The 27,012-nt window shown below is 40.4% G+C and overlaps 4 protein-coding genes across 7 annotated transcripts; 2 read left to right on the forward strand and 2 right to left on the reverse strand.

Annotated features, from left to right (window-relative positions):
* Positions 1-62: 62 nt before the first annotated feature.
* On the reverse strand, positions 63-5,548 carry fuca2 (alpha-L-fucosidase 2). The gene is made up of 7 exons (XM_071896454.2): positions 5,290-5,548; positions 4,362-4,549; positions 3,464-3,803; positions 3,107-3,317; positions 2,010-2,200; positions 1,212-1,320; positions 63-804 (listed from the first exon to the last, which is right to left on the reverse strand). The coding sequence occupies exons 1-7, from the start codon at positions 5,484-5,486 to the stop codon at positions 667-669; spliced, it is 1,374 nt and encodes a 457-aa protein (XP_071752555.1). The 5' UTR covers positions 5,487-5,548; the 3' UTR covers positions 63-666.
* Positions 5,549-5,814: 266 nt separating this feature from the next.
* On the forward strand, positions 5,815-9,080 carry LOC139909364 (putative deoxyribonuclease TATDN3). Of its 2 annotated transcripts, none has more exons than XM_071896413.2 (10): positions 5,815-5,889; positions 5,982-6,014; positions 6,099-6,172; positions 6,256-6,340; positions 6,480-6,542; positions 6,668-6,777; positions 7,267-7,322; positions 7,421-7,533; positions 8,192-8,272; positions 8,649-9,080. In XM_071896413.2, exons 1-10 carry the CDS (start codon positions 5,836-5,838, stop codon positions 8,790-8,792), a joined length of 813 nt encoding a protein of 270 aa, XP_071752514.1. In that variant the 5' UTR covers positions 5,815-5,835; the 3' UTR covers positions 8,793-9,080. The 2 variants fall into 2 exon arrangements, with proteins under 2 accessions (XP_071752514.1, XP_071752522.1); XM_071896421.2 differs by having other exon boundaries at positions 8,195-8,272.
* A 1,664-nt stretch (positions 9,081-10,744) lies between these two features.
* On the forward strand, positions 10,745-20,877 carry coq8ab (coenzyme Q8A, genome duplicate b). Of its 2 annotated transcripts, none has more exons than XM_078289335.1 (15): positions 10,745-10,873; positions 11,301-11,429; positions 12,342-12,647; positions 12,824-12,890; positions 14,976-15,047; positions 15,260-15,385; positions 16,075-16,160; positions 16,260-16,400; positions 16,507-16,588; positions 16,764-16,857; positions 17,867-18,008; positions 18,605-18,712; positions 18,801-18,866; positions 19,242-19,328; positions 19,886-20,877. In XM_078289335.1, the coding sequence occupies exons 2-15, from the start codon at positions 11,310-11,312 to the stop codon at positions 20,165-20,167; spliced, it is 1,779 nt and encodes a 592-aa protein (XP_078145461.1). In that variant the 5' UTR covers positions 10,745-10,873; positions 11,301-11,309; the 3' UTR covers positions 20,168-20,877. The 2 variants fall into 2 exon arrangements, with proteins under 2 accessions (XP_078145461.1, XP_078145462.1); XM_078289336.1 differs by having other exon boundaries at positions 12,345-12,647.
* Positions 20,878-20,895: 18 nt separating this feature from the next.
* On the reverse strand, positions 20,896-26,846 carry LOC139909089 (proton-coupled zinc antiporter SLC30A2-like). Of its 2 annotated transcripts, none has more exons than XM_071896041.2 (9): positions 26,669-26,846; positions 26,284-26,498; positions 25,069-25,215; positions 24,203-24,356; positions 23,831-24,065; positions 23,104-23,209; positions 22,871-23,005; positions 21,699-21,848; positions 20,896-21,124 (listed from the first exon to the last, which is right to left on the reverse strand). In XM_071896041.2, exons 1-8 carry the CDS (start codon positions 26,734-26,736, stop codon positions 21,703-21,705), a joined length of 1,206 nt encoding a protein of 401 aa, XP_071752142.2. In that variant the 5' UTR covers positions 26,737-26,846; the 3' UTR covers positions 20,896-21,124; positions 21,699-21,702. The 2 variants fall into 2 exon arrangements, with proteins under 2 accessions (XP_071752142.2, XP_071752133.2); XM_071896032.2 differs by having other exon boundaries at positions 21,665-21,848.
* Between the last annotated feature and the right edge of the window lie 166 nt (positions 26,847-27,012).

Genomic DNA, 27,012 nt, shown 5'->3' on the forward strand with positions numbered 1-27,012 from the left:
CACCTTAATAATTTAATAGATTAGGTTAATAGATTATTTGAAAAGATGCTTCAGTTATTTTATTTCAATATTCAATCAGGTATAAAACATTCATCACATTTAACAGTGCTGCAGATTGCATAAAATCACATAAAAAAAAAATCTAGGATTAAAAATCAAGTATCTCTGAATTTAAAAAAAAGAAAAAAGAAAAAAAGTGCAGTTACACAGTGACAAAAATCACCTGAGGCGAAAAAGTTTCAAGGTTTCAAATCTTTCTGAATGTTGTTTTCACATCTAAAGTCCCATTTGTTACATTTATCCAGCAGGTTACTGACATACAGGTTAAGATACAGCATAACACTCTTTGATCATAATGGTAGTTTAATGCAAAACACTGATAATTTATAAAAGTTTATTCATCATTCCCTGCATGATTATTTAAAAAACACCATCCTTTAAAAAACTGAAATACATTTGAGTGCAAGTTAGATATAGTACATTTACATACATTTGGGTTTTGATTTTGCAACAATATCCTCAGGTTTTCAGTTGGACTGCAAACTGTCAGGATGGACACATCAGATTTATTTCGGGGGTTGCGCTCATTGATTAAAAGGTGTAAGCCCCGGCTCGTCCCGCTGCCCGCCGCTCCGTCCGTTCCTCTGCAGGTTCTCTGGTTTCCCTTTAAGTGGCAGCTGTCAGCCTGAGTGTCCAGGCCCACTGGCACGGCATCTGACTGCAGGACAGCTGAGGCAGGAGAACCCGCAGGCCGCCGGGCTTTACAGGCTCCCACCTCACAGACCCGTGACCCAGCAGCACCAGCTTTTATAGAACAACGAAAGCAACACACAAGCTGAGTTGACATGGGGAAAAATAAAGAAATTCTCCAAGAACTAGACAGTCAAAAAAACGTAATTCCCAAGATGGAACGTGGTTATTGGAATTTCTACTAGGGTAGACCAGTTTTCTGATATATCAGGCCGATATTGTCCTTTTATTATCATGTTGTCATATTTGACTTTCCCAGTGGTAGATACTAGGGTTAGACTGATATGTTGATATGCTGATATATTGGAACAATATTGGCTTTTTATTAAATATCAGATATCAGCCAGTCATGTGGTCATGTGAGGTGTCATCCACCTCCGATATGATAAAGGTTCCTCCCTGATGACAGCTACAGAAAAACAGCCTGTAAAAGCATGTGATGTGGTTAAGTCATGCCTCACCTGAGTCTCTCCTTCAGTAACCACAGGGTCATGCAGAATCACAGATCCGTCACTCGGCCACTCAAGCAAAATGGCAAAGATAGACTTTTCCTGCGGTCTGTACGTGTACCTGTAGAAAATGAATCCCATTTGTGAGCTTTCTATCTATTCAACAATATGTAGGCTGCTGTATGAGCATGCGGAAAATATAATTAATGATATCTGATCTTCTTATGATACTATCTTTTATAACAGGCATGAAGTTAACAGGATTTATAAAACTGAGGAAGCCTTGGTACATAAATTGTGTACACATGAATTAGTGATGTGCAATCGAGGTGTGAAGAATCAGTTGGTGGAAACCCCTCGAGCCACTAGATAGTAGTGACTTAAATCTTACTTTCCATCTAAAGGACCGTTTCTTCACTCTGTTCCAATGGAGGATCTTAAAAACAGGATATTTGGAATAAAGAGAAAATATATTTTGATGTATACTGTAAATTTCCTAACATCTAGAGGCTGGCGATGGAAACGAGTGTAAGCTACAATCATTGTGATACATCTCATGTGTTTGTCGCTCTGTTTGTATCTCCTCCGATCCAAGTAAACCAAACGTCGCTGCTGCAAAGTATCGATTCTTGCTGCACACCAAATCTCTAGAAAAAGTTCCTTTATTTTACATGAGATAAAAAAAAGAGTAAAATAAGGGAACTTTTTCTAGAGATTTGGTGTGTGGCAAGAATGTGCCACACACAGTGGCGCGGGGGCTTATCAATTTTTCATGATGTAATGTCGGCACAAACGCGAATGAGCACCCACCAGACGTTGGAGGTGACGGTGTCGTTCTGAACCCTCCAGGCCGTGGTGTTGTAGATCGCCTCCCCGTTCACCTTCAGCCACTGGCCCATCTGCCTCAGACGCTCCTCGAAGATCGGGGCAATCCTTCCATCGTGCGTGGGACCGATGTTCATCAGCAGGTTTCCCCCACAGGACACAGTCTCTACCAACATCTGGGACGCACAGGCAGCTCACAGTTAAAGGTGCTATACTGTATGTGTCGCATTTTCACATCAATAAATCATTACCACATTCATTTTGAGACATTAGTATCATTTATGTGAACAAACGAGACCATCGCTGAGAGGATTGGCAGCCTCTACTGGTTTCTACGCTGCATTTTATATTGTGTGCCACCGGGTTTGAATTTCGCGCAGAACTCCTGGACTGCAATTAATAATTTAATTTTCCAGTGCAAAATTGTGGCAAGTGGCAACATCCCCTTTATGAAAGGAAGCAATGAATGAAGTTTATAGGAAATCTTAATTTTGGGAAACACTAGCACTAACAATACCACTGGCATGAGATAGAGGCTTGACCATGATCTCATTTGTTTATGGTAATCATCACGTCATCAAGTCATCACAATTAATTTGACAGTGATATTATTAATGTAACACCTTTGACATGTGGAAAAGATTTCTTCTGTCTGTGTACGAGTTTCATATTAACACGAGAGAAACAACACACTCAATTGTAATGCTTAACTTAAATTTGATGCATGACTGCTAGATCCTCATAAACAGCGTAATAATAAAACTGTTGAATGTTGTAAAAAGATGAATGACATTCCTCATGCACAATGAGGAAGGGCTCTCCCTGAAACATCTGTACATTAAACATTTCACTAACAAGGTCATGGTGAGCAAAATATTCTTTTCTGTTATTAAGACTGTCTGATTCCATTTCACACTGAGAGGTAATAAAATACACTGAGCCATCATGTGGATTATTATTATGATCATTTTGAGTTCAATTTTCAGTTTATCTCAGTCATTTAATTACACTACATGAGTTGATTTAGATGGATCAGTTGAACATAAAACAGTTTACAGGTTAATCATATTTCCAGCTCTCACCGCCACAAGCTGCTCGATGGTGAGGTAATCTCTGAGTGGAGCGTTGCGTCTGTAGCCCCAGGACTTGGTGTCGATGGTCATGCAGTTTTCCCATTTGTGTTTGAGCAGGTGTCCAGGCTGGTAGCGATCAGCACAGGTGTAATATCCTCCGTGGGTGCAGATGGAGCCGTAGCCCCACCGATCATTTGTCACCACCGTCTCTCGCACCGGGCTGCAGGAGAACAAACACTTTTCATTCACAGTTTTTTATTTTATCAATGACGACAAACAGGTGAACATCATGCTGACCATGGAAGTGATGACGCAAAACAGTAGAATGAAAACAATCACCAATGAATTCAGCTGTTTTTTCATCACCTGTCATTATAGAGCCAGGCTAGGAACCCGGTGCTGTTCCAGTACTTGTCAGGTGCGTCTCCATCCCCGTCGGACCACAGCACCTCCGGTTTGTACTTGGTGACGATCTCGTAAAGCTCCGGCAGAGTTTTAGTGGTAGGAAAGTAGTCGGTGGTGAAGACGTTGGCGGCGTCCTGTTCGAAGAGCGGGTTGAACCACTCGAAGAGGGAGTGATACAGCCCCAGACGCAGGTCACTGTGAGCACGAAGGGCGCTCGCCATTTCCCCCACCAGGTCTCTCTTCGGCCCAACATCCACGGCGTTCCAGTTCCAGGAGTTTTTGGAGCCCCATAGTGTGAAACCTGAGAAAAACATAGAGAACACAATACAGATCCGGTGTGTCTCGATGGCTATGGCACTGCAAGGGTCAGGGATTTACAAATGCACTAGTATGCACAAGTATGCACTTATGGCACTGTCTGGCACTTTGAATAAGCATCCATCTTACTGGCAGTGTTATGTTGTACCAGGAAACTGCCAAAGATATAAAGGCTCATTCACATCTAGAACAATAACAATAAAGATAAATGTAAACTACAATGATACCTTGTTGAATTTGATTGGTTGAAAATGTTTTACCCAAAAAAATCGCTCTGAGATTAAACCAAAAATATAGTTATAGTTTTTTTTATAGTTTGTACTGGGAAAAACAGACACTGTATCTAATTAGAACGATTACATTTTTTCATTGGAAACAGTTATAGTTATCTTTATAGTTATTGTTCTAGATGTTAATGGGCCTTAAACTAATCCTGAGTCTCATTGCCAATAAAGTAACCAGGCCTGAAACAAGCAATACATGCATACTGAAAACGGAATGTAGGCCGAAACGCACTAAAGGGCATCTGCTCATACTGTACCTTCATGGTGTTTTGTGGTTAGGACGATATACTTTGCTCCTGATGAGGCGAAGATGTCTGTCCATTCCTCAGCGTCAAAGAACTCAGCGGTGAACTGTGGTGCAAAGTCTTGGTACGTGAAGTCTGGAGGATAATTCTTCTGCATGAAGTCGACATATGGCTTCATTTTTTGCTTCTGCCAGTACCACCTAGAACAGAAAAAAAAATGCAATATGGGGTAGGGGGAGAATGGGGTAAGATGAGCCAAATTTGTATGCTATTGCCTATGTATACTTAAGTTTGTTGAGAAAATGTAGGACCCACAACAACTATGCTCCACTACACCTTTATCAAGAAAGTATAAATAAAATAGACAACAGTCCTATGTTTTCTCTTTATGATCTTTTTTTAAAACCCAGCACCTGAAAACAGCATGTGCATATAATTACTACTGGTTATACTTAAGGTTGTTAGTCATCCAAAGGTAAGTAAATCATTTTCTGTAACTAATACAGTTTTAGAGTATGACACATAAATGAACGACCTTTTGGCTCTCATTACCCCAGGGTAGAGTAGGTTGAGAATAGGGACAGAGCCAGTTGAGCCCATTGGGGTAGATGATACACGTAATTTAATCAGTAATTTTCTGACCATATTGTACTTTATAAAGCCCCAAACTAATATATCATAGGCCAAATAATATCAAATATATGTACTTCCATTTAGATTCAAAAATCAGGACATCTTTAGTTTAATGAAATCACTAGATGAAGCAAACATTTGATTCTTTGACCTGGATCTCTTTCTACTTTCTCCAAACACTCTCCTCCATCACAGAATCGGTTAAATTAATTATTATGGGCTCAATTTACCCCGTTCTCCCCTATTCTGCACAGTTGAAATCACCTCATCAAAATGTTATGATCACTATGAATTTGTAAAAGTTTACCAAAACCACTCGCTGCCAAAGCTCGGCACAGAGAAGACTCCCCAGTGGATGAAGATGCCAAACTTGGCCTGGTCATACCACTCAGGCAACGGTCGGGAGTCGATGGATTGCCAGTTAGGTTCATATTGACATCTACCGGTGCTGATCATCAGTATCGATACGACTAGAGAAGCAGCGATTAAACCTCGCACCACCATTTTCCTTACGAAATCAACAAATGCATCAGAGGACGTGCAGGATATCACATGATGAAGCGAAAATGACACTAAAACATCAGGCACAAGACACAAGAGGGGACTATACAAAGGGAATACGGTGGGAGTGGACTTGACTTTATAAACAAGGAAGTTAACGGCTTCTTGGTTCGTTGGGAATGTTTGATTTTCGTTCTCATCGGGTGATTCGCTGGTAGAGTTAACCAATCAGACTGAAGAAAACTCCGCTCACCCGGGCTACGCTGCGTTCCAGATCTCGCGCTCCAACTTCACACATGCGCAGGACGCCCTTTCCCAACTGGCTAATGTTTTGAACCGCACATTTGTCCACATGCATGGCTACGTTGACTGCCACTGTCATATCTCTGCGGGGGATTTTGACAAGGTATGACCACACTTTATACGTATGCCTACAGGTAAGTATATTATCTTTGAAATAACGTATGTGGTGTAAACGTTTCTTCTTCTCTTTGTCAGGATATAGACGAGGTGATTGAGAATTCAAAAAAGGTAAGCTACGTTAGCTAGTAGTAGTAGTCACCATGCAGGCTAATGTTTACTACAGATGGTTAATTCCTTTGCTTCATTCCTTAGGCTGGACTGTTGGCTCTGTTAGCTGTGGCCGAGCATGCTGGGGAATTTGATAAGATCATTCAGTTGTCACAGAGGTAACTCTCAACTGGAATAGCCTGATTTGTGATCTGCTACATTACTTTTGTCAGCTTTAACCTACTTTTCACTTACTTGTCAGGTTTCCAGGTTTTATTTTCCCTTGTTTAGGAGTCCACCCTGTTCAAGAGGTATCCCCGGAGCAGCAGAGGGGGGCTTCTCTCCAGGTAGGGATGCTCTTTACAGTTCACTGGATTATTTATGGCTTCTGCAATGTTATAGTCTCATGAGCCAGTTCAGTTTTACACTATTACAGTCAGTTTACTGCAGAGGAATAAAGGACTGTTTCTTCTTTCTCTTATGCAGGATCTAGATGCTGCTTTACCCATCATAGAGAAATACAAGGAGCACCTTGTGGCTATCGGGGAGGTAAAGATTCACTATCACTGTCTGATGTGACTTTATCTGGGATTTCTTCTCTGCACACCCTGTTGTGAGGCTGAAGATCCCACGTCTGTTACATTTAGCTTGTTTGTTTCCCCATCTGTTAACAGGTGGGCTTGGATTTCACCCCCAGATATGTCAGCAACGAGACCGATAAAGAGAGCCAAAGGCAGGTGCTCATCCGTCAAGCAGAGATAGCCAAGCATCTGGATCTTCCACTGTGAGTCATATAACTGATATAAACTAGTATCCGAGGGTGGAAGTTATTTCTTTAATGTCACACTGCTGCTGCTGTAGAATGTTTACTGTGATTTATTATGAATGTTTTGTGGTTAATGTCAAAAAAAACAAAAACAGTTCCAAATCAAACGAGGCTGCAATTTTCCATCAGAGGATAATTTTTTGAACAGCGTCCTAAACAATGTATTCTGACATCATGCTGAATCCCTGTCCTACAAATCAAGCTGAACAATGGAAGAAATCCCTCATTAAATTCAAAATTCATAAATCTTAATATTTATAGTCTAAAAAGTATCTGGCATTTTTTCCAGTGCTTACAGAGACATTAAGCAGAAAAATAACTATGTCCACATGTATCACAATTGCAGCAAATATGTTTTTTTAAATCAATATGATGAAATCCTCCAAAGACATCGTTTACCCCCAAGCCAACAGAGTCCATAATATTTGTTTTGTGTGTTATTGTTAGAAATGTTCATTCAAGATCAGCAGGAAGACCCACCATCCACCTCCTGAAGGAGCAAGGTAAACCGCATGGATCACATTCACAATATGCCTATGGTCAAAAGCTGTTCACTTAAATATCTGAGAAGTAAACTGCAGTGCCTCTGAAACGACACTAGGGGTCGAGAAAGTCCTGCTTCATGCTTTTGACGGGAAACCCTCTGTTGCCATGGAGGGAGTGAAGGCCGGATATTTCTTTTCTATTCCACCATCCATCATAAGGAGTGAACAGGTACAGAAGACAGCTTAATGTTTTTTTAAATTTAGACTGTCTTATGAACCAAACTGCTTTAACCTTCCTCTCAGTAACACAACAAAGACAGTACATTCTCTCCATCCTTCACTTTTTCCATCTTTGAAACTACACACACTACCGCACCCTCACTTTCCCTATAATTTAATTTTCTGTCAGGAATTTATTTTACTCCTTTTTGTTGTAATTTATGCATTTTGTTGTTGTTGTACATGTTCTTCCCTGTTGAGTTTTGTTGTCATTTAACCTCCGTTATCCAATTCAGTTTTGGCTTTGTTATGTTATTTTTTCATTTTCTTTTTTACATTTTGGTTCGATGTTTTTATAACTGCTTTGGGTTTTTTTTATTTCCCCTACACAATTTGCAATTTTCTGTCTCCTCTTTCTATATTTGATCATTGATATGTGCAGCTAAATAGACAAACCAAAACTCTGTGATATGACAGTACCAACATAAGTTACAAAGCAGTATAGTATGAAATATCTTCTTTGTTTGTATGCAAGCATTTACAGTTCAACTAAAACTGTCAGGTCTCTTTAGACAGCACCAACATGTTGACTTTGTTTTCATTGGTTGGCATTATCAACATCAAATGTTAATGATTGATGATGATTTCTTTGTGTATTTTCCACTAAGAAGCAGAAACTTGTGAAACAGTTGCCGTTAGAGAATATCTGTCTCGAAACAGATTCACCTGCTCTGGGTCCAGAAAAACAGGTAAAGTGTTTTTTGTTTTTTTTTGTTGTTTGTTTTTTCATAAATCAAATAAATGTGCTGTTTTCTGGTGCTGTAGTCCATATGGATGATACAGAACTATATGGTTATGATAACTCATTATTCCATGTTTCTTTTCAGTTGTAGTTTTAGTTTGTCATCTCAGTGTTTTTTGTTTTTTGAGGTAGATGTTTGTGTAAGCTCCATGGGTTTTGGTTTTCTCTCGCCTGCACTTCTTTTGTTCTGTCTGTGTTATATAATTTTTTACATGAAACTAAAAAAAACGAATCTTACAAATCTCACAAGTTAGTGTCTTGAAAAATGCCTTTCATTCTATGCACACTCGCATCACACTCCTCTTCTGAATCCTAACCTGCAGGTCAGAAATGAGCCCAGAAACATCTCGGTCTCAGCTGAGTACATCAGTAAGATCAAAGGTCTGCCGCTGGAGAAGGTGATGGAGGCGACGACACAGAACGCTCTGCGACTCTTCCCCAAACTCAAGTCAGCCATCAGACCCTGACACAGACTTGGAAGACTGTCTCTTTCATCTTATAGTAGAGAATTATCTTTAATTATATGCCAAAACATTTCTGTAACCATGCTGTATTTTTTTATTAACTAAATATGTGACTCTGGTAGAGCCAGGATGCTCTAATACAGCTGAAAAGTCAATAGATAAGCCATATAATAAAAAGCTAAACCACCTGTACATTGAGGATATAAGTCTAATCGACCACTGAGGGACATTTCTTTTCCAACTACATTCAAGATATCTGAAATAAATAAAGATAATGAGATAATCATTAAAGACCTGTTGACAAATTGTAGTTAATTCCTTCATCTTTTCACAAACCTCTTGTCAAATGGAATGACAATGGTTTGGGGTTTTGTTTTATAACTTTCAAATTACAATCAATACAATGCCAAAGTCAGCCATGGTGACACCTAACTCATTAAATGTAGGCTACTTCGTTCGTAAATCGAGTAATCATTACCTTATTTACATTGTTTTCCATTTTATATAACCCATCCACTAATCTAAGCACAGATCTGATATCAGAGGTCGGTCCATTTCCTCTGATAGAGGAGTTTGTCCAGGTTGCAGTGTTTGGTTGCATGTTGCCGCCCTTTCTTTTGGAGTAAAAGGTGTTGGCTGCAGATATGTAATAAAGTTCCTCATGAATTTCCTATGTGGCGAGATGCCCAATAAAACAATCTCAAAAGATCAGCTGGCATAGATTCAAAGCAATGCCATCAAGTCATATCAAAGCATATCAGCCATAAAGCTGCCAGGACTAAGAGTCCTGGATCAATCACAGCTTCTTGGCTCACAGTGGTGTGGAGTGATGCTGCCTTCAGGTGCTCCTCATAAGCTCCAACTTCTGAGAATCCTCTCTTGTACAGCACCTAGTAACGTTGGTTTTGAAAGGCGCTATATAAATAAAGTTTACTTACTTACTAGTGCTGTAAATATGACTCGCTATTAACAAGATAAACCCTTAATTAATTTATCAGTCAAAAGTTGTTTTATGTGTGTGTCAAATATTAATCAGGGAGTGAAAATAGAAACATACAACAATACTAATTATTTACGAAGAAAAAGTATTACAGAAAAATATAAGAGTGAATGCAGTATATAAAAGTAAATATAATTACATATAACAATAAAATGCATCAATTTTACCGTCAGTTATTGACAGGCTTCCGTCATTTTTCCCTTCAAGACGCCCCCTCAGCGTCACATCAAGGCTACTCCTGTATCACATAAAATACCAACTTTCCCAGCGGTAGACATATTGATTATATATTGGTTCAGTCTTCATTCAAAGGTCTAAAATATCCCAGAGTTTCCCCATACTATTGAACAGGTGTGGTGTGTCACCCTGCCTTCAGGAGCTTCCAACCCACCTGAAAGAATTGCATTGGGTTTCAATGGCGTTTCAGAGGCTTTTCCACCCTGACAAGAATCAAATTCTGAGCCATTTTTTGGCATTAAAGTGGTCAGTTTTTATAAGATATTGACTATCAGCACAAAATACCAGCCTAAAAATATCGGCATCAGCCTTCCCAAAACAAACAAAAACACATATTGGTTGAACCCTAGTGGAAACAACTTTTGTTGGGTCGTTCATATGCGTTGTGATCGAAATTCCGCTATTACCTAAAGCACCTGAAGGCAGCATGTGTCCGGACGTCAGGCGTCACGCCATGTGGAGCGACTGACAGGCTCTGCAGCCACTGGGGAGGTTTGTTGATACTCGGTGGAGTCGCTGAACTTTGCTTCATTGGTCCGTGTTTATTAAACCCCCCGCGGGACGGGACGGCTCCGGGAGATTTGCATGTCCTTCACTCTGCTCCCTCTCTCCCTCTCTCTCTCTCTCTCTCTCTCTCTCTCTCTCTCTCTCTCTCTCTCTCTCTCTCTCTCTCTCGTAGTAGAAGAAGAGTTTGTAAGAAATCGTGTCAAGTCAAATCAAGGTGAACGTCTACTCGTGCTGCTGTTTGACAATGCGTGTGTTCACGGTCATCTGCAGGTCGGAGCTGAGAGGACTTCTGCTGTAAAGCCGTCCGTGTCATCGATGTTATAATTACTGGAGTTTCTGAGTGAGTAGAACTTCAATTTCCCTCTCTGTGTCACTTTAATGTTTTATTAGCAGACAGTGCAAACAATCATAAAATCATTTACTTAATTGTTTTTTCAGGGTGTTTTTTTCCAGTGTTACTTTTTCGTGCATGTTATTCCCCTTCTGCTCTCCTTATCACACAGCCAGCCAAGTTAATATTGCACTTTAATCTGTATTTGATCAGGCTGTTTTTTTAAGGCAAGCTACAGTGTGGCGCACATGCAGTAAAGCTCTAATCCCAGGTTTAAGACAAGCATGGGAACATAAACTGACGGTTCCTGTCACCTACATGAGGCTGAAATCCAACTTTGCACACTAAAACCATCACTGTACACCTCAAAATTTAAAACAATCTGTTGTGCAAAACAATCACCCCCCCCCCTCCCCTTTCTGTTATTCTGGGACAGGACAGCAGCATGACAGGTGACAGGGTGGTGCGGAGGGGGCTGGCCTGGGTGCAGCAGGTGGCCAGCAGGAGCCAAACAGGCAGAGGCCAGAGGCTGGTGAACTTCCATCACGCCGCCGGCTTGGCAAGGGTGAGCGTTCGACCGTGAGCCGGCCCCCGTCCCTCTCCGGCACGGGATCCAGTTTCACAAACACCTCAGATAACTTCTCTCTCTCTTCTGTCTCTCTGACATCCTGACCTCATCCACGCCACGACAGTAGTGTCTGTTTTGTGAGACGAATGATGTTCTTCCAGAAATCGCTGAGGAGTGGGGTTCAGTGGAGAGTTTTAGTGTCCCATGATGGTCTAAATGCTGTTTCAGACACTTTTCTGGGTTGGACACACTGAATCCTTGTAATTTTATGCCATGAAAGTGGTCAGTTTTAAAGATATTGACTAGGGTGTAGGGTTCGAGTGATACAGGTTTCTGAAGGCTGATACCAATATTTTGTGCCAGTTTTTTCTGGGGGCATTTTCGCTTTTGTAGCACAAAATGGAGAGAGACAGGAAAGAGAGGGGGAAAGATCCTGAGCTGAATTCGAACCCAGGATAACGCGGTTACATGGTATGCGCCTTAGACAAAATTTTGTGTTGTAAATTTATATTTTGCCATTTTAATGCCGAAAAAACTCCCTAAAATATTCAGTGTTTCCCACAGAATTGGAATCTTTGCAAGGTGTAAAAGCCTCCGAAACAACTTTTACACCATCATGGGACACTAAAACTCTATTAAAACTATTAAAACCCCCAAATTCTTAGATAGGTTTTCATGCTTCTTAAGGCAGGGCAAGTCAGGTTTAATTAATTTCCACGTTTTACAGACTGCCACACCTGAAACTGTTGAGTAAAATTATACGCTCACCTCCATCATATCAGAGATGGACGAAAATGACACACTCTGATTATAAGTTTTTTATTGAAAGTCCAATATCATCCCTAATTCAGTGCAGTAATCTGAGGCAACAGATCAAACGTATGAATCGTGTTTTGTTTTTTCATCCAGGAGGCGTTCAGGAAACAGCAAGATGTCTGCCTCCACAGAGCCACGACAGCTGCATCTTTTCACAGATACTCCACCATCGCGGCGTGTTTCACTGCCTCTGAAAACGTAAACGCCGGACGGGGGACCTGCGTCGGACGACCCGGTGCCAAGAGGCTCAAGTACCAAAGGGACTGGTCTAGTCGAATGTTTTCTGGACACACAAGGTTATTTAACCAGGACAATCCCACAGTAGGAAGGCTGACACCAGAGGATATCGATAAAGCGAGGAACGCCAAGAAAAATGACTCCAAGCAACATAAGCAAGTGGTAGCCGCTCTTAACACCTTTTATCAATATTTGATTAATATGAACAAATGCTCCATATTTGAGTACGTGGTTCCATCCAGCTTTTATACTAACCCTTCCTGTCTAATGCCAACATTGCACAGGAACAATTGTATTCGTCCTTTATGTATTATTTTGTGTGTTTCCTTTTGTTCCAGCTCAGTGAAAGAGCCAGAGAGCGGAAGGTGCCCGTCACACGGATAGGGAGACTGGTGAATTTTGGAGGTAGGAACGCTCATCTGTGAATATATTATCTGTCACGTTCCACTTCCTGTTTTAGATCACGATCAAACAAGTGTGAAAAATAATGTTTATTTATATAACTGTTTATCACAAGCATGTCTCAAAGGGCTTTACATACCATCATAAAATCAAACAAACACTTTTCTGAAAATGGTTTAGAAAGTGCTTTACAGACCAGCTTAAAATCAAACAAGACAATAGAGTGGCAATAAAAACAACAGTAAATAAAAGCAATCAGAACTGTAAGAACAGTAAAAAGAAACAAAATAAAATCAAGCAAAAGCACATTTATAGAGAAATGTTTTTAAAATGGACTTATTCATGTATGTCATATACATACTAAATCACTATACTGTATACCGTGCTACATCATATATACATACATACATATACAGTACATTATACACCATATACATACCATACTACACACTAGGGGCAATTTAGAGTCTTCAGTTCACCTGACTGTAGATCACTCTCATATTCCTCTTAGTGACTGTCAGGTTGCCGGTTTGAATCCCCAGACCTGCTGGGGGAGTCTAGGGAGGGAAAGTGAATGTGTAACCCTCTCCCCTCCGTCAACAGCTGCTGTCCATGTGCCCCTGAGCAAGGCACTTGACCCCCCCAGCTGCTCCGATCTGAGTGGCTCCATAGCCAACATTACAGTACAGTACAGTACAGTACAGTGTCTGTCCTGGGCGGCTGCCGGGTGTCAGTGTGTGTAACTGTGTGAATGTGAAGCAGAGCGGTGCTGAGAAAGAACATGCAGCCTCAGCAAAAAGAAAAAAACGCTCCCCAGACAAATAAAGGTTAAAAAACAGCATCTTCCATATTGCTTTAGTTGTGGATAGGAAGTTTCTCTCATCAGTTACCAATATAAATAAATATAAACTAATCAAAAAAAACTAAATAACTAACTAAATAACAAATAAAACTGTGTTTAGTAGTTTTAGTTTTGTTTGTTTTTTGTTTTTAACCAAATGTTTAGTTTTAGTTAAGTCATTTGATTTAGTTTCAGTTCTAGTCCAGTTCTAGTTCTAGATATAATGATAGAAGTGAAACTAGTGAAACTTACTAAATAGAAGTAAAATGTATTTACATTAATTTTTCAATACATCCTCAAATAACGTAAAGTTGGGATCTGTTTGGTTTCACAGATGAAATCACTAGCAGGTTCAACAGCAATCTGAACTCACACTATTAAATTCACAATAATCCCAAAAGAGAAACGCCTTTGCCTTGGGAATCTGCTTCCAGCGCCAGCGGGGTGGAGCGATGATGTCTAGTAAAAATAACCAAAAACTCTGCACCCAGAATTCATCTCTTTTTTTTTACCCTGCACATAAACAGCCAAAACATAAGACAACAACTGAAGTTTTATTTCATTTTAGTCAGTTTTACAAGCAGACAAGAAGGTTTTAGTTTAGTTTTTTTTCCTAATTTTTACAGTCAGTTCAGAATGAGTTTACCATCTTCTTTAACACCTAGTTTTTCTCGGTCATAACCTCGGTCACCAGTTTTCTGGTGCTGGCGGCAGGGTGTGGGAAGTGCTGACATGTTCTTCGCAGGAATGGAATTACAAAGTATCTGTAGCTGAGAAAATCTCTGAGAGACTTGTCTGACCGCCAGCTCCTGCCTGACCCGCCGGGGAACCCAACTAATATAAAATGTGTTGTCAACTGTCAGCGAAGGGCAGCACGCTTAGTACCAATCATTCCCCCCCCCCCACCCCACTTGGTGTAAATTTGCTCCTGATCTCTCATGGGCTGTTGTCCTGAGAGTTTAGAGCTGGTTACTGATTACTCTTATCTTCATCTTCTCCAGCGCTGAGCGAGGTTTGCTTGTGTTTTTCTGCTACTGTTATCAGATCTAAACAGCGATAAGAGCAGAGCTGTGGGTGTTCAGGTGCTAGGCTGTGCACGGCATTCGTAAAAAAAAAAAAATTAAAAAAGCCTGGCATTGCTTTGCTTTAGAGGTGGAGCAGTTGTATTTCGCTTTCAAAGATGTCAGTCTATTAAGAGAAATTTTGTGTATTGATGTTTTTGTTTTTTTTGTAATGTCTTTCTGCAGGTCTGGCAGTTGGACTCGGCATCGGAGCGATTGCTGAAGTGGCCAAGAAGAGTTTAAAGCCCCAACAGGAAGGTGGTAAAGTGGACGGTTTTGTTTATGAGGGGGGAGTGTGTGCGTGTGTGTGTGTGTGTGTGTATTATGAGTATCATGTATTATGAGTTATCAGTGGCCCAATATCTGATCTCACATTAGAAAGTGTTTTCCAGTGGTATTTGCTAATAACGATCAGAGCAGTAGCCAGTTCATCGTAGCATCCTTACTGAATGATGCATTTTTTTTTTCAGGAGATAAAAAAGCCATACTGGATTCAAGCGCCTTCCTCTCAGAAGCCAACGCTGAGAGAATTGTCCGGACACTGTGCAAAGTCCGAGGTGCTGCACTTAAACTGGGACAGATGCTCAGCATTCAAGGTGACGAATTATCCAAAAATGTACCGTGCAGATACTCGAATGGATCAGAATCGCTTTAATCGGGAAGAAAATGTACAGGAATTCATCTTTGGCGACACGTCTTCACAGTACATACCGACATAACATGGTACAACGACAACAAGACCTCACCTACAGTAGAAAGGCATACTGTGGACAGCAAACTACATACATTCCTCTCATTAGAAATAAACATTCATCGTTCATCAATGACCAAACACATACTGAGACAGTCAACCGGTGCTTCAACTTCCCAGCAAGCTACACTGCTTCACCCTCTCTCTCACCCGTGGCAAACAAAATCCCCGGACCAACAGGGAAATGTCATCACCTAAAATAAACCGCGGGCCAGCTGAACACAATAAGTGCCATACCAGTCGAGCTATTGTAGGCAGCCGGGCCTAAATTTGCTCTGTAGAAAATGACGGGCAGTTTAGGCTGCGGGACACCGAGGTCTGTTGTCTCTACACAACATACTTACAGTGCCGTGATGCAGTTTGACCTTCTTTGATGTCCGGCGCCATATTTTCCAGTTTTCAGCACTTTTAAAACTAATTCCCGATAGCTAGTATCAAGCTGGTTTGCTTATTTGCTTAGTATTTTATCCCGATACAGAACTGGTGTCTGTTTCACTCTGTTCCTCTACTATTTTCTTCCTTCTGCCCTCTCAGATGATGCATTTATCAACCCTCAGTTGGCCAAAATCTTTGAGCGTGTCCGACAGAGTGCGGACTTTATGCCCACTAAACAGATGATGGTACGGTATGGAGAGCTGTAGCCAATTAAGCAAAAGTCAGTAATCCATTTCATTCAGATAAGCCAAGTTTCTCTCCTCCTCTCCTCTTATTCTCCGCAGAAAGCCGTCAGCAGCGACCTCGGCCCAAACTGGAGGGACAAGGTGGCGTATTTTGAGGAGAAGCCGTTTGCGGCCGCATCTATCGGTCAGGTGCATTTAGCCAAGATGAAGGATGGCAGAGACGTCGCCATGAAGATTCAGGTGAGAATAGTTTAGTCTATTTCTGCAGCGATGGAACGTAGAAGCAGAGTGGAAAAAAACCTGTGATAAAATACAATGATGTAAAAAAAACTGCCTTTTCTTTTAGTACCCTGGAGTCGCCAAGAGTATCGACAGTGACGTGAATAATATCATGGCTGTTCTGAGTTTAAGCAATGCTCTGCCTGAAGGTAACATTGTTGTACAGTTTTTTTTTATCATTTTTATGATAACTGTTACTATTGTCTAAGTTTGATAACCTCTGCTACTGTCAATATGCTAAGCCATACATGCAGCTTGAATAGTTCTCAGACTGTCATGATTTAGATTTTATTCCCATTTGCTCTGCACTCTCTCTGTTCACAGGTCTGTTTCCCGAACACCTGATTGAGGTTATGAGCCGTGAGCTGGCGCTGGAGTGTGATTACATAAGAGAGGCCAAATGTGCCAGAAAATTCCAGTGAGTTGTTCACACTCAGTCTTTTTTTCTTAATTTTTATTTAAATTTTCAACACCATGAAATACAGCCTTTTACATTCATATAATATAAAATACAACATAAAATTGCTGCATTAACACAAAACAAAACAAAACAAAACAAAAAAAACAACAAGAATGCTCCTCCTGTTTTAACAAATGGTAATCTAAACAAAATGGAGTATATTAATTGCAATAGACACAAAATATAACAAGTATTTAGAAGAAAAATAATTTAAAAAATATTCTACAAGCTTAGAAACTGCATTGTCCACAAAAATTAGTCATTCACTCGATCATCTGTTAAATCTAAGTCCTTAACATAATTAATGAAGGGCATCCATATATTCTCAAATACACACTGTTTAGCCTTTGTTCACACTCAGTCTTACTATGCTGGCTGACTCCAGTCACCTTGTCTTAGTTAGGACTCCACAGTATGGGGCCATATACCAGTATCTATTATTTTGATGAGATATTGTGATTGCGATGACTTTCAGTATTTCAAATGAAAGTCATCGCATGTGTGCTTTTTATGTTTTGTTGACATCTTTGGTGCCAAGCGCTCGTTGCTGTGGTGTTTCTGCACATCCCAGAGATCACCTGTCAGTCAAACAGTGTGTTTCTGTAGGTGGCTTTTTTCTCTTTTCTTTGTCTGTTCAGCTGTGGTGGCTATCGCTGCTCATGCTAACTACCCAGTTCTTCTTCTATTTATTCTAAACAAACCGCTGTTGTTGCTGCCAGAAACACAAAATGCATCACTTCCTGTGCGCTAGAGGATTTTTCCCAGGAAAGAGCCACCAATATCCTCATGACGTATAGTATTTATGGGTTTAGATGAGGTGTGTCTCTTGTTTTACCATCCTTTGCCATCCTCTTTCATGCTGTGATATCAGTATGAAGATGTGCTCTGCTGGTGACAGATTTATCTCAGTTCTGGGGGTTTGTTTGTGCAGAAGTGCCCTTTAACTCCGTTGCTGTTTGTGTCCCAGGGAGCTGCTGAAGGATCACCCTTACTTCTACGTGCCTGATGTGGTTGAGGAGCTGAGCAGCCAGCATGTCCTCACCACAACACTGGTGCCCGGTTTCCCTCTGGACCAGGCCAACGACCTCTCTCAGGAGCTCAGGAACGAGGTACGGCCGGTTCGAAACACCACACCGCTTACAGTAGAGTTCACACCCGCGCACTGCCAAGACGCCGCCGGCTTTGGAAGTGTTCAAGGTGACGAGCCAACTGCTGAGACGCCACCTTTAAAACCCCGGAGTCATGTCAGCAAGTCGTAGCTTAACTTCCAGCAATCACCATTCTGCATATTCTACTTCTCAATATTTTAGTCATTTCACACAATTCATCAGTTCAACATAAATAATAATAAGAATAACTTAATAAGAGACAAAAAGAATAACAATTACAATAAAACAAAAATATACAGAATATATTGAAGAAAAGAGGCAAATAATAGTTAAGACCTTAAAAACAAAGATAAAACACAGGTAAATGGAGTAGATAAAAGAAAAAAATCTTCTAAAACTATGAGAAGGCCTTCATACTTTCGTTTTAAGAAGTGATTTAAAGGATGATACTGATTTTGCTTGCTACATAAAGTGACATATACCTTACATATACCAGGAGCACCATGTTTGAAAAATTAAATATTTAGTCATCATATTTTACTACATCTCAGTAATCCCTCCACTCTTTTCTCTCTCCTCTCCTCGGCTTCCACTAGATTTGTGAGCAAATCTTGATTTTGTGCCTGAGGGAGCTTTTTGAGTTCAGGTACATGCAGACTGATCCAAACTGGTCCAACTTCTTCTTTGATCCACAAGCTCACAAGGTAAGTTTGCCATGATCAATTAATATGCATATGTTGATGTGATAGTTCCCATTGCACTGAAGTCTGTTTAACCTCTTCTGTGTTTCAGGTTGCTCTGTTGGATTTTGGGGCAACGCGAGGATTTGATAAAAGTTTCACTGACACCTACATCGAGGTGAGATACTGAACCAACAAAAATCAAAGAAAAGATCAATTTAACTGTTACATTGGTTGGAAATTTGTCTAACTTCACAAGAAAGATTTTATTAGGACCATTAGGAAGGTAGTTGCTATCATGTTTATTTTGAAAAATCAACAATTCATAACCCCCAAGCATGCCTTCCATTCTGTTTCATTTAATTTATTATATGTCCATTTTGAAAAAAAATTGCCATCTAAAATTCATCAGTCAACATTTTCATATTATTATAAATAATTATAAAATTAGGTGTTTTTTCATTATCATTAGTTATTTTTTCTATTTTTTTCAAATAGTGTATAATTTATTTTGGAATGAAAGTTTGCATTGACCCTACACTTCTGTCATCAGGTTATCAAGTCAGCTGCAGAACAGGACAAAGAAGGTGTGCTGCAGAAATCCAGAGAAATGAAGTTCCTCACCGGCTACGAGTCGAAGGTGATGAGCAGAAACTTTACCTTTTTAAACTAGAATCCAAACTAATGTTTCATTACTATGAAAGTAATGAAAGTTTGACTATTAATGGATATTAATTAATTGCTGTGTATTGATGTAATATAAAGCAAAGAACAATACCAGCATAAACTTTACCTCTCTGAACTATACATTGTTTAATTGGTATTATATCAATTAATGTTTAATTACTATGATTTTAGTTGTTTATTATTTTCTGATGCTCTGTAAGGTGAAGAAGCAGATCAACAGAATCTTAACTTTCTAAACCAAACATTAACTTAGAGTTTGATTACTTTGAAATGTTTAGTTAGTATGAAACTAACATTTAAAGGGGCATTATGAGCTGTACTGACCCCTGTTGGCGACCAGTTGTAACAACATTGATAAAACTTTGACACAAGTCTCTGGCACAGTGTCCCTATCTGGTAAAGTAGTCAGTCACTCCATCAACCCCCCAAAGGCATATTGTGGTCATTCTGTAAAAAATCCTACTTACTGCCCCTTTAAAGATTGTTCATTAACTGCTGCTGTGCTGTCAGGCGATGGAGAACGCCCATGTGGATGCAGTGATGATCCTCGGCGAGGCTTTCTCCTCAGAACGGCCCTTCAACTTCGGAGCCCAAAGCACGACCGAGCGGATCCACAGCCTGATCCCCGTGATGCTGAGGGAGCGGCTCACCCCGCCTCCAGAGGAAACCTACTCCCTCCACCGCAAGATGGGCGGCTCCTTCCTCATCTGCTCCAAACTCGGAGCTAAAATAGCCTGCAAGAACATGTTCCAGGAGGCCTACGCCAAGTACTGGAAGGAGCCGGCCCACTAGAGATGGTCACCTTGTGAGAGTGGAGTAGCGACCGGTCTCCTGAAAGCATGTTAACACTAGGATCTTCTAGCATCCTTTGTTCATTGGTTAACGATTGAACTTAACATATCTTTATTAGTAAGATTTGGGAAACGCCGTCCAGATAAAGTCCAAAGGCCAAACCTGGGCCATCGGCCGTAGGAATGTATTATGCCAGGTTTTGTGTCGAGAGTTTATTGTGATCTGATCTACTGTATAATTTATAAAAGTATATGAAAAAATAGAAAGCCCCTATAAGGAAAAATGTCTGCCTATTAAGAGCAATTTCATATTTGTGTGCCTTATATTCCAGCGCTCATATTAACTCCTCTTTGTTTGGGTGTTGTCCAGCACTCATATCCAGATTACAAATATTGGATACACACAGCAGAACAGCATTGTTTTTCAATATTGTGTGAAGATTTTTTGAATGAATGTAAATCCCTACTGTAGTTAACCTATAGTTGTATATACTGTATGCCTAATAATTATGTGCCTGTACGGTTTGAGGAAATATATCCCATCTGACCATGATTGTCAATTGAAATAAATTGACAGTTGCAACAACAAAGCAGCTACACACCTTATCTTGTATTCCAGCGGCCAAGATCAAAAAACAAGTACATAAAACAAAATCTAAAAGACGATCTTCGGGCAGGACACTCCACAGTTTTAAAATATACAATTTAAAATATACAGTATACAATATATATAATTAATTTAATGTTTATTCAACAAGTCGTGCATTAAAAACAAATTCTTATTTACACTTCCAGCATATAAATATAACAAAATCACTTTTTTTTCTGCAGGTGTTGCAATTTTCTTTGTCTGTTCAGCCATGGTGTCTATCGCTGCTCATGCTAACCACCCAGTTCTTCTTCTATTAATTCCAAACAAACCGCTGTTGCTGCTGCTGGAAACAAGACGCAGCACTTCCTGTATCAGAGGGAAAGACATACCAGTCACCGGGTGTTTAGAACAGCAAATGTAAGAGAAAATGTCACAAATTATTACTTTAAAGCCACAGCAACGAACCTCAACCGGCTGAAATTCTGCTTCTAAGCTGTAAGAACAAACTTAACTGTTTGTTGATGAATGAAATGGAGGTGTGAGCTTTAGACATTTAAATAAAAACTGTTATTCTCTTAGAAAACTCAAGAGAAACAGCCAAATCTTTATGGTTCGCATGAGGTTGACTTTTGTCTATCTTGATAGAAAACTCAATATTGAATGAAACAGGAACTTTCAATGCCTGAACCCCATATATGGATTTTGGAAAGTCTGCTATTTGCTGGTACACACGTTTTTATATTGGCTGCATTTACACACACTCGTGATTTTGAACTCATCGCTGCACAGTTCAAATCATTTTATGGCTTTCTAGAGAGGGAGAAACCATATGGAATTCCTCTCTGTGTGTCACAAAAATATGACATCTGTGCCACTGGGGTTAAAAATAGATTGACTTCAGTGAACCTATCAATCTTCATCACTGTCTCGCCACACTCACTCGTTCAGTCTGCCAGGTCTTGGCACTGTGTGCAGTCGAGCATTTCTTCAGAGTAACGCTCCACTTGGATCGTGATGCTGGAGAAGCCGAACTCAGACCGGAGCAGCGTTGTTGCCTTCGTGAGGACAATCTGCGTATCGGCATCTTCCTCTGAGGAAAACAAGTCAAAAGCCATTTGTTAAAGTTAGGAACCAGCACAGTTAGGGTTTACAATTCTGTTAAGCAATGAATGTTGACTCAACTTGTTTTTTCCTCTCTAAAATATGAAAGAAAGGGTAATTTTTTTAATGTTTAGTTTATTTTCTTCTCAGCGCTGCCAACAATTTAAATGATTTAATCTAGAGAAACCTGTGTATGTTATGGATCTCAAACTCCTATGCATCAATTAGTTGGATGTTGAAGGGTTAAGTACATAAAGTACCATCCTTAAGAAACTCCTTAATTATTATTTTGACATTTGGAAAGACATGTACAGTGTTTATCGTCTATTTTGGTCTTGAAAAGGACTTGATTTGCTCTGGTCTCGGTCTTGATTTGGTCTCGACCCCTTTGGATCTGGTTTTGACTCAAACTCGACTGAACCTGGTCTTGGAATTGACTTGGATTCAACTAAGGTGGTCTTGACTACAGCCCCAGTTAAGTGGAGGGAAAAATGGAAAAGATATTGAATGTTAAGATAATACACAATACTGATAATGCTGTTAATCCTAAAGTCTCAAAACTCTGCTGTACATCTCAGCCTCTATACTTAGACTAGAACGAGGTGCAGTTGTGCTTAGTAGAGTTCTGCAAAAAATCTTCATCTTAACAAATCATTTAGTCTATTATTGAGTCCTAAAATCCTAATTTTACTTAAAATAAGTTAAAAAATCTGGCGATGGGGTTAGATAATTTCACTTGTTTCCAATGCAAATCAACTTGTTTCAAGATTTTTTTTGAATCAAGTGTCATTGTCCTGATAGTAGTGCAGTGATCTGCTTTATTCTGACTTGTTTCAAGATATAGACTCTTGTTTCTAGACAATTCCTGAAACAAGTGAAACTGCATTGGAAAAGTGGAGTTATCTCACCTCATTGGCAGATTTTTTCTCTTGGTTTAAGAAAAATAAGATCTGAAGGCTGAATATGAGACTAAATGACTGGTTAAGTTTGTTGTTGCAGCAGTGAGCCCACCTATGGCCACGTGGACAGAGAGCAAAGAGTGACTCATGCTGAGGCCCCACATGTGCAGATTGTGCGTAGCCTTGACGCCGCTCACAGACAGCAGCGTTTCTCTCACAGTGTTGAAGTTTAGGTCCTGAGGCGAGCCTGCGGAGACAAAGTGTCCGCTCAGCAACAAGAAGGCACTAATAGTAAACTGTATCGACTCATGATAATGTCACATAGTAAACAAAATGTGTATTTACCCTCCATGAGTATTCTCAACACATCCTTTGTGACTGTGAGTGTTGTCCCAAGAACAAGGACGGAGAACAGGAAGGTGCAAATAGGATCTGCTATTTTGAACTCCGGCTGTGGGTCATACAGAATTTAAACAACACATGTTAGTGTGGTAAATTATAAAATCGTGTGATGTCTTTTGAGGACTTGTCAACTAGGGCTAGATATACGAAAAATCAAATTAGGATTATTTAACAGAATATTGCAGCTTTTTTTGTCTTGTCATATATTTTTTAGAACTTTAAAATTGTTTAAAGAAAAGTGATTTTGTTAAAAAAAAATAGATGTTAGTGTGCAGGATTTACTGAGTTTGAGTCTGATTTTCACCAATATTACTTTCATGGACCAAACATTACCTGCAGCACTAAAACACCTTGTTCAGAAATCCAGTTTGCAGCCTCTACAATTTGGAAATTGCAGAAGTTCAGATTGTGATTTCAATTTTTTTTTTTTTGATTAATTGTTCAGCTCTATTGAAAGAGCTGGTTGTTAACCGGGTTTGCACCCCTGGGAGTGTTCCTGAGAGTTATGAAGGAAGTGAAACACTGAGGGTGCACAGTCATTCATATTACACCTTCAGTTTTTCAACTGCTTGAGTCAATAATCTTTAACTTTATAACAGAGATGATGACCCATCGCTAACTGCTGATGCCCCTTTAGTGGTTTTGTTCTGCAGCTGGTGCTGACACTGACCCAGAAGTGGATGATGGTGGCAGCCAGCAGGACCCCGATGCTCTGCAGCAGGTCCCCCACCACATGGATGAAGGCCGCCTTCACGCTGGCGTTGCCGTGGGAGTGGGAGTGGGAGTGGGAGTGGGAGTGGGAGTGGCCGTGACCCCGCTGCTCCTCATCCTTCTGCAGCCGGCTGTAGGGAAACCCGTGGCTGTGGCCGTGCGAGGAGCCGGACTGGTGGAGGATGAGGGCCATTCTAAATAAAACAAAGTCACGGCTATTTTTAGATGACCATTCAATCACTGCTGAACACCGTCACAATACACAATACACCAAACACTTGCAGGCTTAAGTAAACAATCCTGACAAACCAGAAAGGCAGCTCACACTCACAGGACGTTGGCACCCACAGCGCAGCCCGAGGTTATGAGCATGATGTGGCTCTGGATCTCGTAGTCGTCCTCAATGATCCTCTGTACGGCGATGAACACCAGCACCGCGGTCACAGCCCAGATAGACAGAACGGACAGCAACACACCCAGAATCTCTGTTTAACACAATAACTCAGTAAGTCTACCAACAGACAGGAAATAGTTATCTGTATACGACAAAAAGGAGAGGAAGAAGAGACATGTAGTTGAGTTTACAATCTGCTTTACGGGAGTGCATCTAAACAAGAATAGCAAAATATATAAGGAGATAAAAATAGGAAACATATTCAAAAGAAAATGGGGCAAAAGACAATAAACATAAAATGACTTTTAATGAGATTAAAAGTGGGAGAAATGAACAGCAATTCCATAAAAGCAAGTCTATGAAGATACATATTAGGAAGTCCTTTAAAAGATGACACTGAATTATTAGCCTAACTTTGTCATGCACAATCACCTTTACTGTTGAGTCTAGACTGAGGGACTTTAAACATGATCATTAAAATATTAAAATCAATTCTATATCTAACAGGTAATCCGTGGAGTGAGTATATATAGTGTCTTCATTTGGCACCAGTTTAAGTCCCATCTGCTGCTAGAAAACTGGGTAAATCAACCAAAATACAAAAATGAATAATGAAACTTGAATTTTAAAGGAAGGATACCAAGGCACTTGATTTACTGATGCAAACAAACCAACATATTGTGACCCACAGAGATCTTTACCAGTGTTGAAGGCCTCTGCATTTATTTTTACAAGTGGATAATGACATTTTTTGGGGGTAAATCAGTAAAACAAACTGATAGTTAAAGGTCTTGTGATCTAACCTGCACGATGCCACCCAAAGGTCATGGTTTTAGTGTGCGGTCTGGATGAGACCCACAGGGAGAAGATGCTCATCGCAATGCTGGCGAAATCAGTCAGAAGATGAGCTGCATCTGTCATTATCGCCAGACTGTGTGCAGCGTAGCCACCTGCGGAGGATTGGAGGATACAAATCCCTCACACACTTTATATAGAAGGCATGAAGTGAGGCGCTGGTGCTTCAGCCATACAGTAAAAAACCTTTTCAAACAGTCCAGGGAACTAAAACCAAGAATAAACGGGGAAAAAAGGTTCAGGATGGCAGAGAATAAAGATGGTTTAAGGGATCAAGTTTCATTAGCATTGAAGGGATTGAAGTTTCCTTGAAGTTTCATGTTTCGGAGCACTGAAACACATAAGCCACTAATGATGACTGAATGGATAAAGTTGCTGTCTTGAGCCTTTTTTCCCCCCATTTATTTAGGAGGAACTCAATAGCCATATTACACAGCGTGAAATTGCTTCTTTGCATGAGATATATGTACAAGAGTGTGCGGCACCACCATTTTTTTTACATTTATTTTCAGTGCAAACCACTAAAGAGCATAGATATTAAACCCACATATGAAAAGGGACTTTTAGCAGCTTGGCAGTACTTGCATTTTCAAATGGAAGGAATTAAAAACACGAGGAAATGAAAGGGGAGAGTTGTTTACCAAAGTGTGACCAATGTCACAATGACACTCATAACTCAATGCTGCAAATGAAAAGCAACAAAGGATGTATTATTTCTGAGAGATGTTGGAAATGAAATGTGTGAGGGAGCACGCAACACTTCAGAAAAACCCAAATATCAGACACTAATTTTGATGGATTTTGATTTACTGTCATTTTCCCAATGTTCTCCTATCATGAAGACCAGGCTGGCCGGTTCTGCAGCACATTATAAACTCCAATCAGACTCACAATCACTTTCCAAAGAATTTGTCTTTGGAATGTGACTTGACAACTTATCCTTATACTGACACACATGGTACAAGGACAAATTAAATGAACAGTGGAGGATATACTAGGGAACGTAAGCTGCCATATGTACGTACATATCACTCAAGATACTGTATTTACGTTCCACATGGGTTCACTTTGGGTGGTGTGGCCTACAGCATGGTTGCAGCTGTAGAGGGAAGTATAGTGAGTGAAACCACACGTAAAACTAATTTTGACCACTTTGATCTTACCAATCACCTCTCCTATCATGAAGACCAGGCTGACAGCGCAGGCGATGACGAGCTTCCTTCTGGCCAAGCGCCTCCCTTCACTGTCGGACCACGACACCGCGTCCCTCTCATGGCAGTGTCTGTCAGACTGCCACACGCCGTCAACACCGGACGCCACTTCACCAAACTCTGTTGCTGAGTCTGAATATTTTCCCTCCGGCACACCGTCATATGTCCTGAGAGAGAACGAAGGGTATCTCAGGCCCTCAGAAGTGACTGCATCTCTCCAAAATGTACAAATAAGTGATATACAGGAGATAGTTTAAGAGTAAAACCATGAAATGAAAACGATTTGTGCTGAATATGAGCATATAAGACAGCATAAACACAGGTAATGAAGTCATACCACAGAAGAGGCTCTGAGCAAGTTGAGGAATGGCCCTCAGAGTCTGTTGATAATTCGAGGGCCTTCATAGCATCATGTGACAATCCCTTTCCTTTCCATGAAGTCCACTTCAGTAAAGTCACTCACTTTGTGTTCAGCTGCAGCAAACTGAGGCTCAACAACCTGCCACCTGCTGTAACATGTGGAAGCGCACAGCGGCAACACTGATATTATCTGTAAGGGGCGGAGTGCAACAGCAGCCAATAGCAGGTCATTGGTAAAGGCTGGTAGGTGCTGCAGGTGCCACAGTAGCAATTTACAAGCATATAAACAGTCACTAACATCAAACTTCACAAATTCAAAAC

Source organism: Centroberyx gerrardi, chromosome 17, assembly GCF_048128805.1.
Source record: "Centroberyx gerrardi isolate f3 chromosome 17, fCenGer3.hap1.cur.20231027, whole genome shotgun sequence".
Lineage (NCBI taxonomy): Eukaryota > Metazoa > Chordata > Actinopteri > Beryciformes > Berycidae > Centroberyx > Centroberyx gerrardi.

Excerpts from the sequence above, each read along its gene's own strand:
- fuca2 (XM_071896454.2), bottom strand. The coding sequence starts at position 5,486 with ATGGTGGTGCGAGGTTTAATCGCTGCTTCTCTAGTCGTATCGATACTG. Across the intron at positions 2,201-3,106 it reads CCATCGAGCAGCTTGTGGCG|ATGTTGGTAGAGACTGTGTC; the intron begins GTGAGAGCTGGA and ends TGTGCGTCCCAG. Across the intron at positions 1,321-2,009 it reads ACCGTCACCTCCAACGTCTG|GTACACGTACAGACCGCAGG; the intron begins GTGGGTGCTCAT and ends CATTTTCTACAG.
- LOC139909364 (XM_071896413.2), top strand. The coding sequence starts at position 5,836 with ATGCATGGCTACGTTGACTGCCACTGTCATATCTCTGCGGGGGATTTT. Across the intron at positions 5,890-5,981 it reads CTGCGGGGGATTTTGACAAG|GATATAGACGAGGTGATTGA; the intron begins GTATGACCACAC and ends TCTCTTTGTCAG. Across the intron at positions 7,534-8,191 it reads CCATCATAAGGAGTGAACAG|AAGCAGAAACTTGTGAAACA; the intron begins GTACAGAAGACA and ends TTTTCCACTAAG.
- coq8ab (XM_078289335.1), top strand. The coding sequence starts at position 11,310 with ATGACAGGTGACAGGGTGGTGCGGAGGGGGCTGGCCTGGGTGCAGCAG. Across the intron at positions 16,858-17,866 it reads AAATGTGCCAGAAAATTCCA|GGAGCTGCTGAAGGATCACC; the intron begins GTGAGTTGTTCA and ends TTTGTGTCCCAG. Across the intron at positions 19,329-19,885 it reads TCACCGGCTACGAGTCGAAG|GCGATGGAGAACGCCCATGT; the intron begins GTGATGAGCAGA and ends CTGTGCTGTCAG.
- LOC139909089 (XM_071896041.2), bottom strand. The coding sequence starts at position 26,736 with ATGAAGGCCCTCGAATTATCAACAGACTCTGAGGGCCATTCCTCAACT. Across the intron at positions 24,066-24,202 it reads GCTGTGGGTGCCAACGTCCT|AATGGCCCTCATCCTCCACC; the intron begins GTGAGTGTGAGC and ends TGTTTTATTTAG. Across the intron at positions 23,210-23,830 it reads CCACCATCATCCACTTCTGG|CCGGAGTTCAAAATAGCAGA; the intron begins GTCAGTGTCAGC and ends TATGACCCACAG.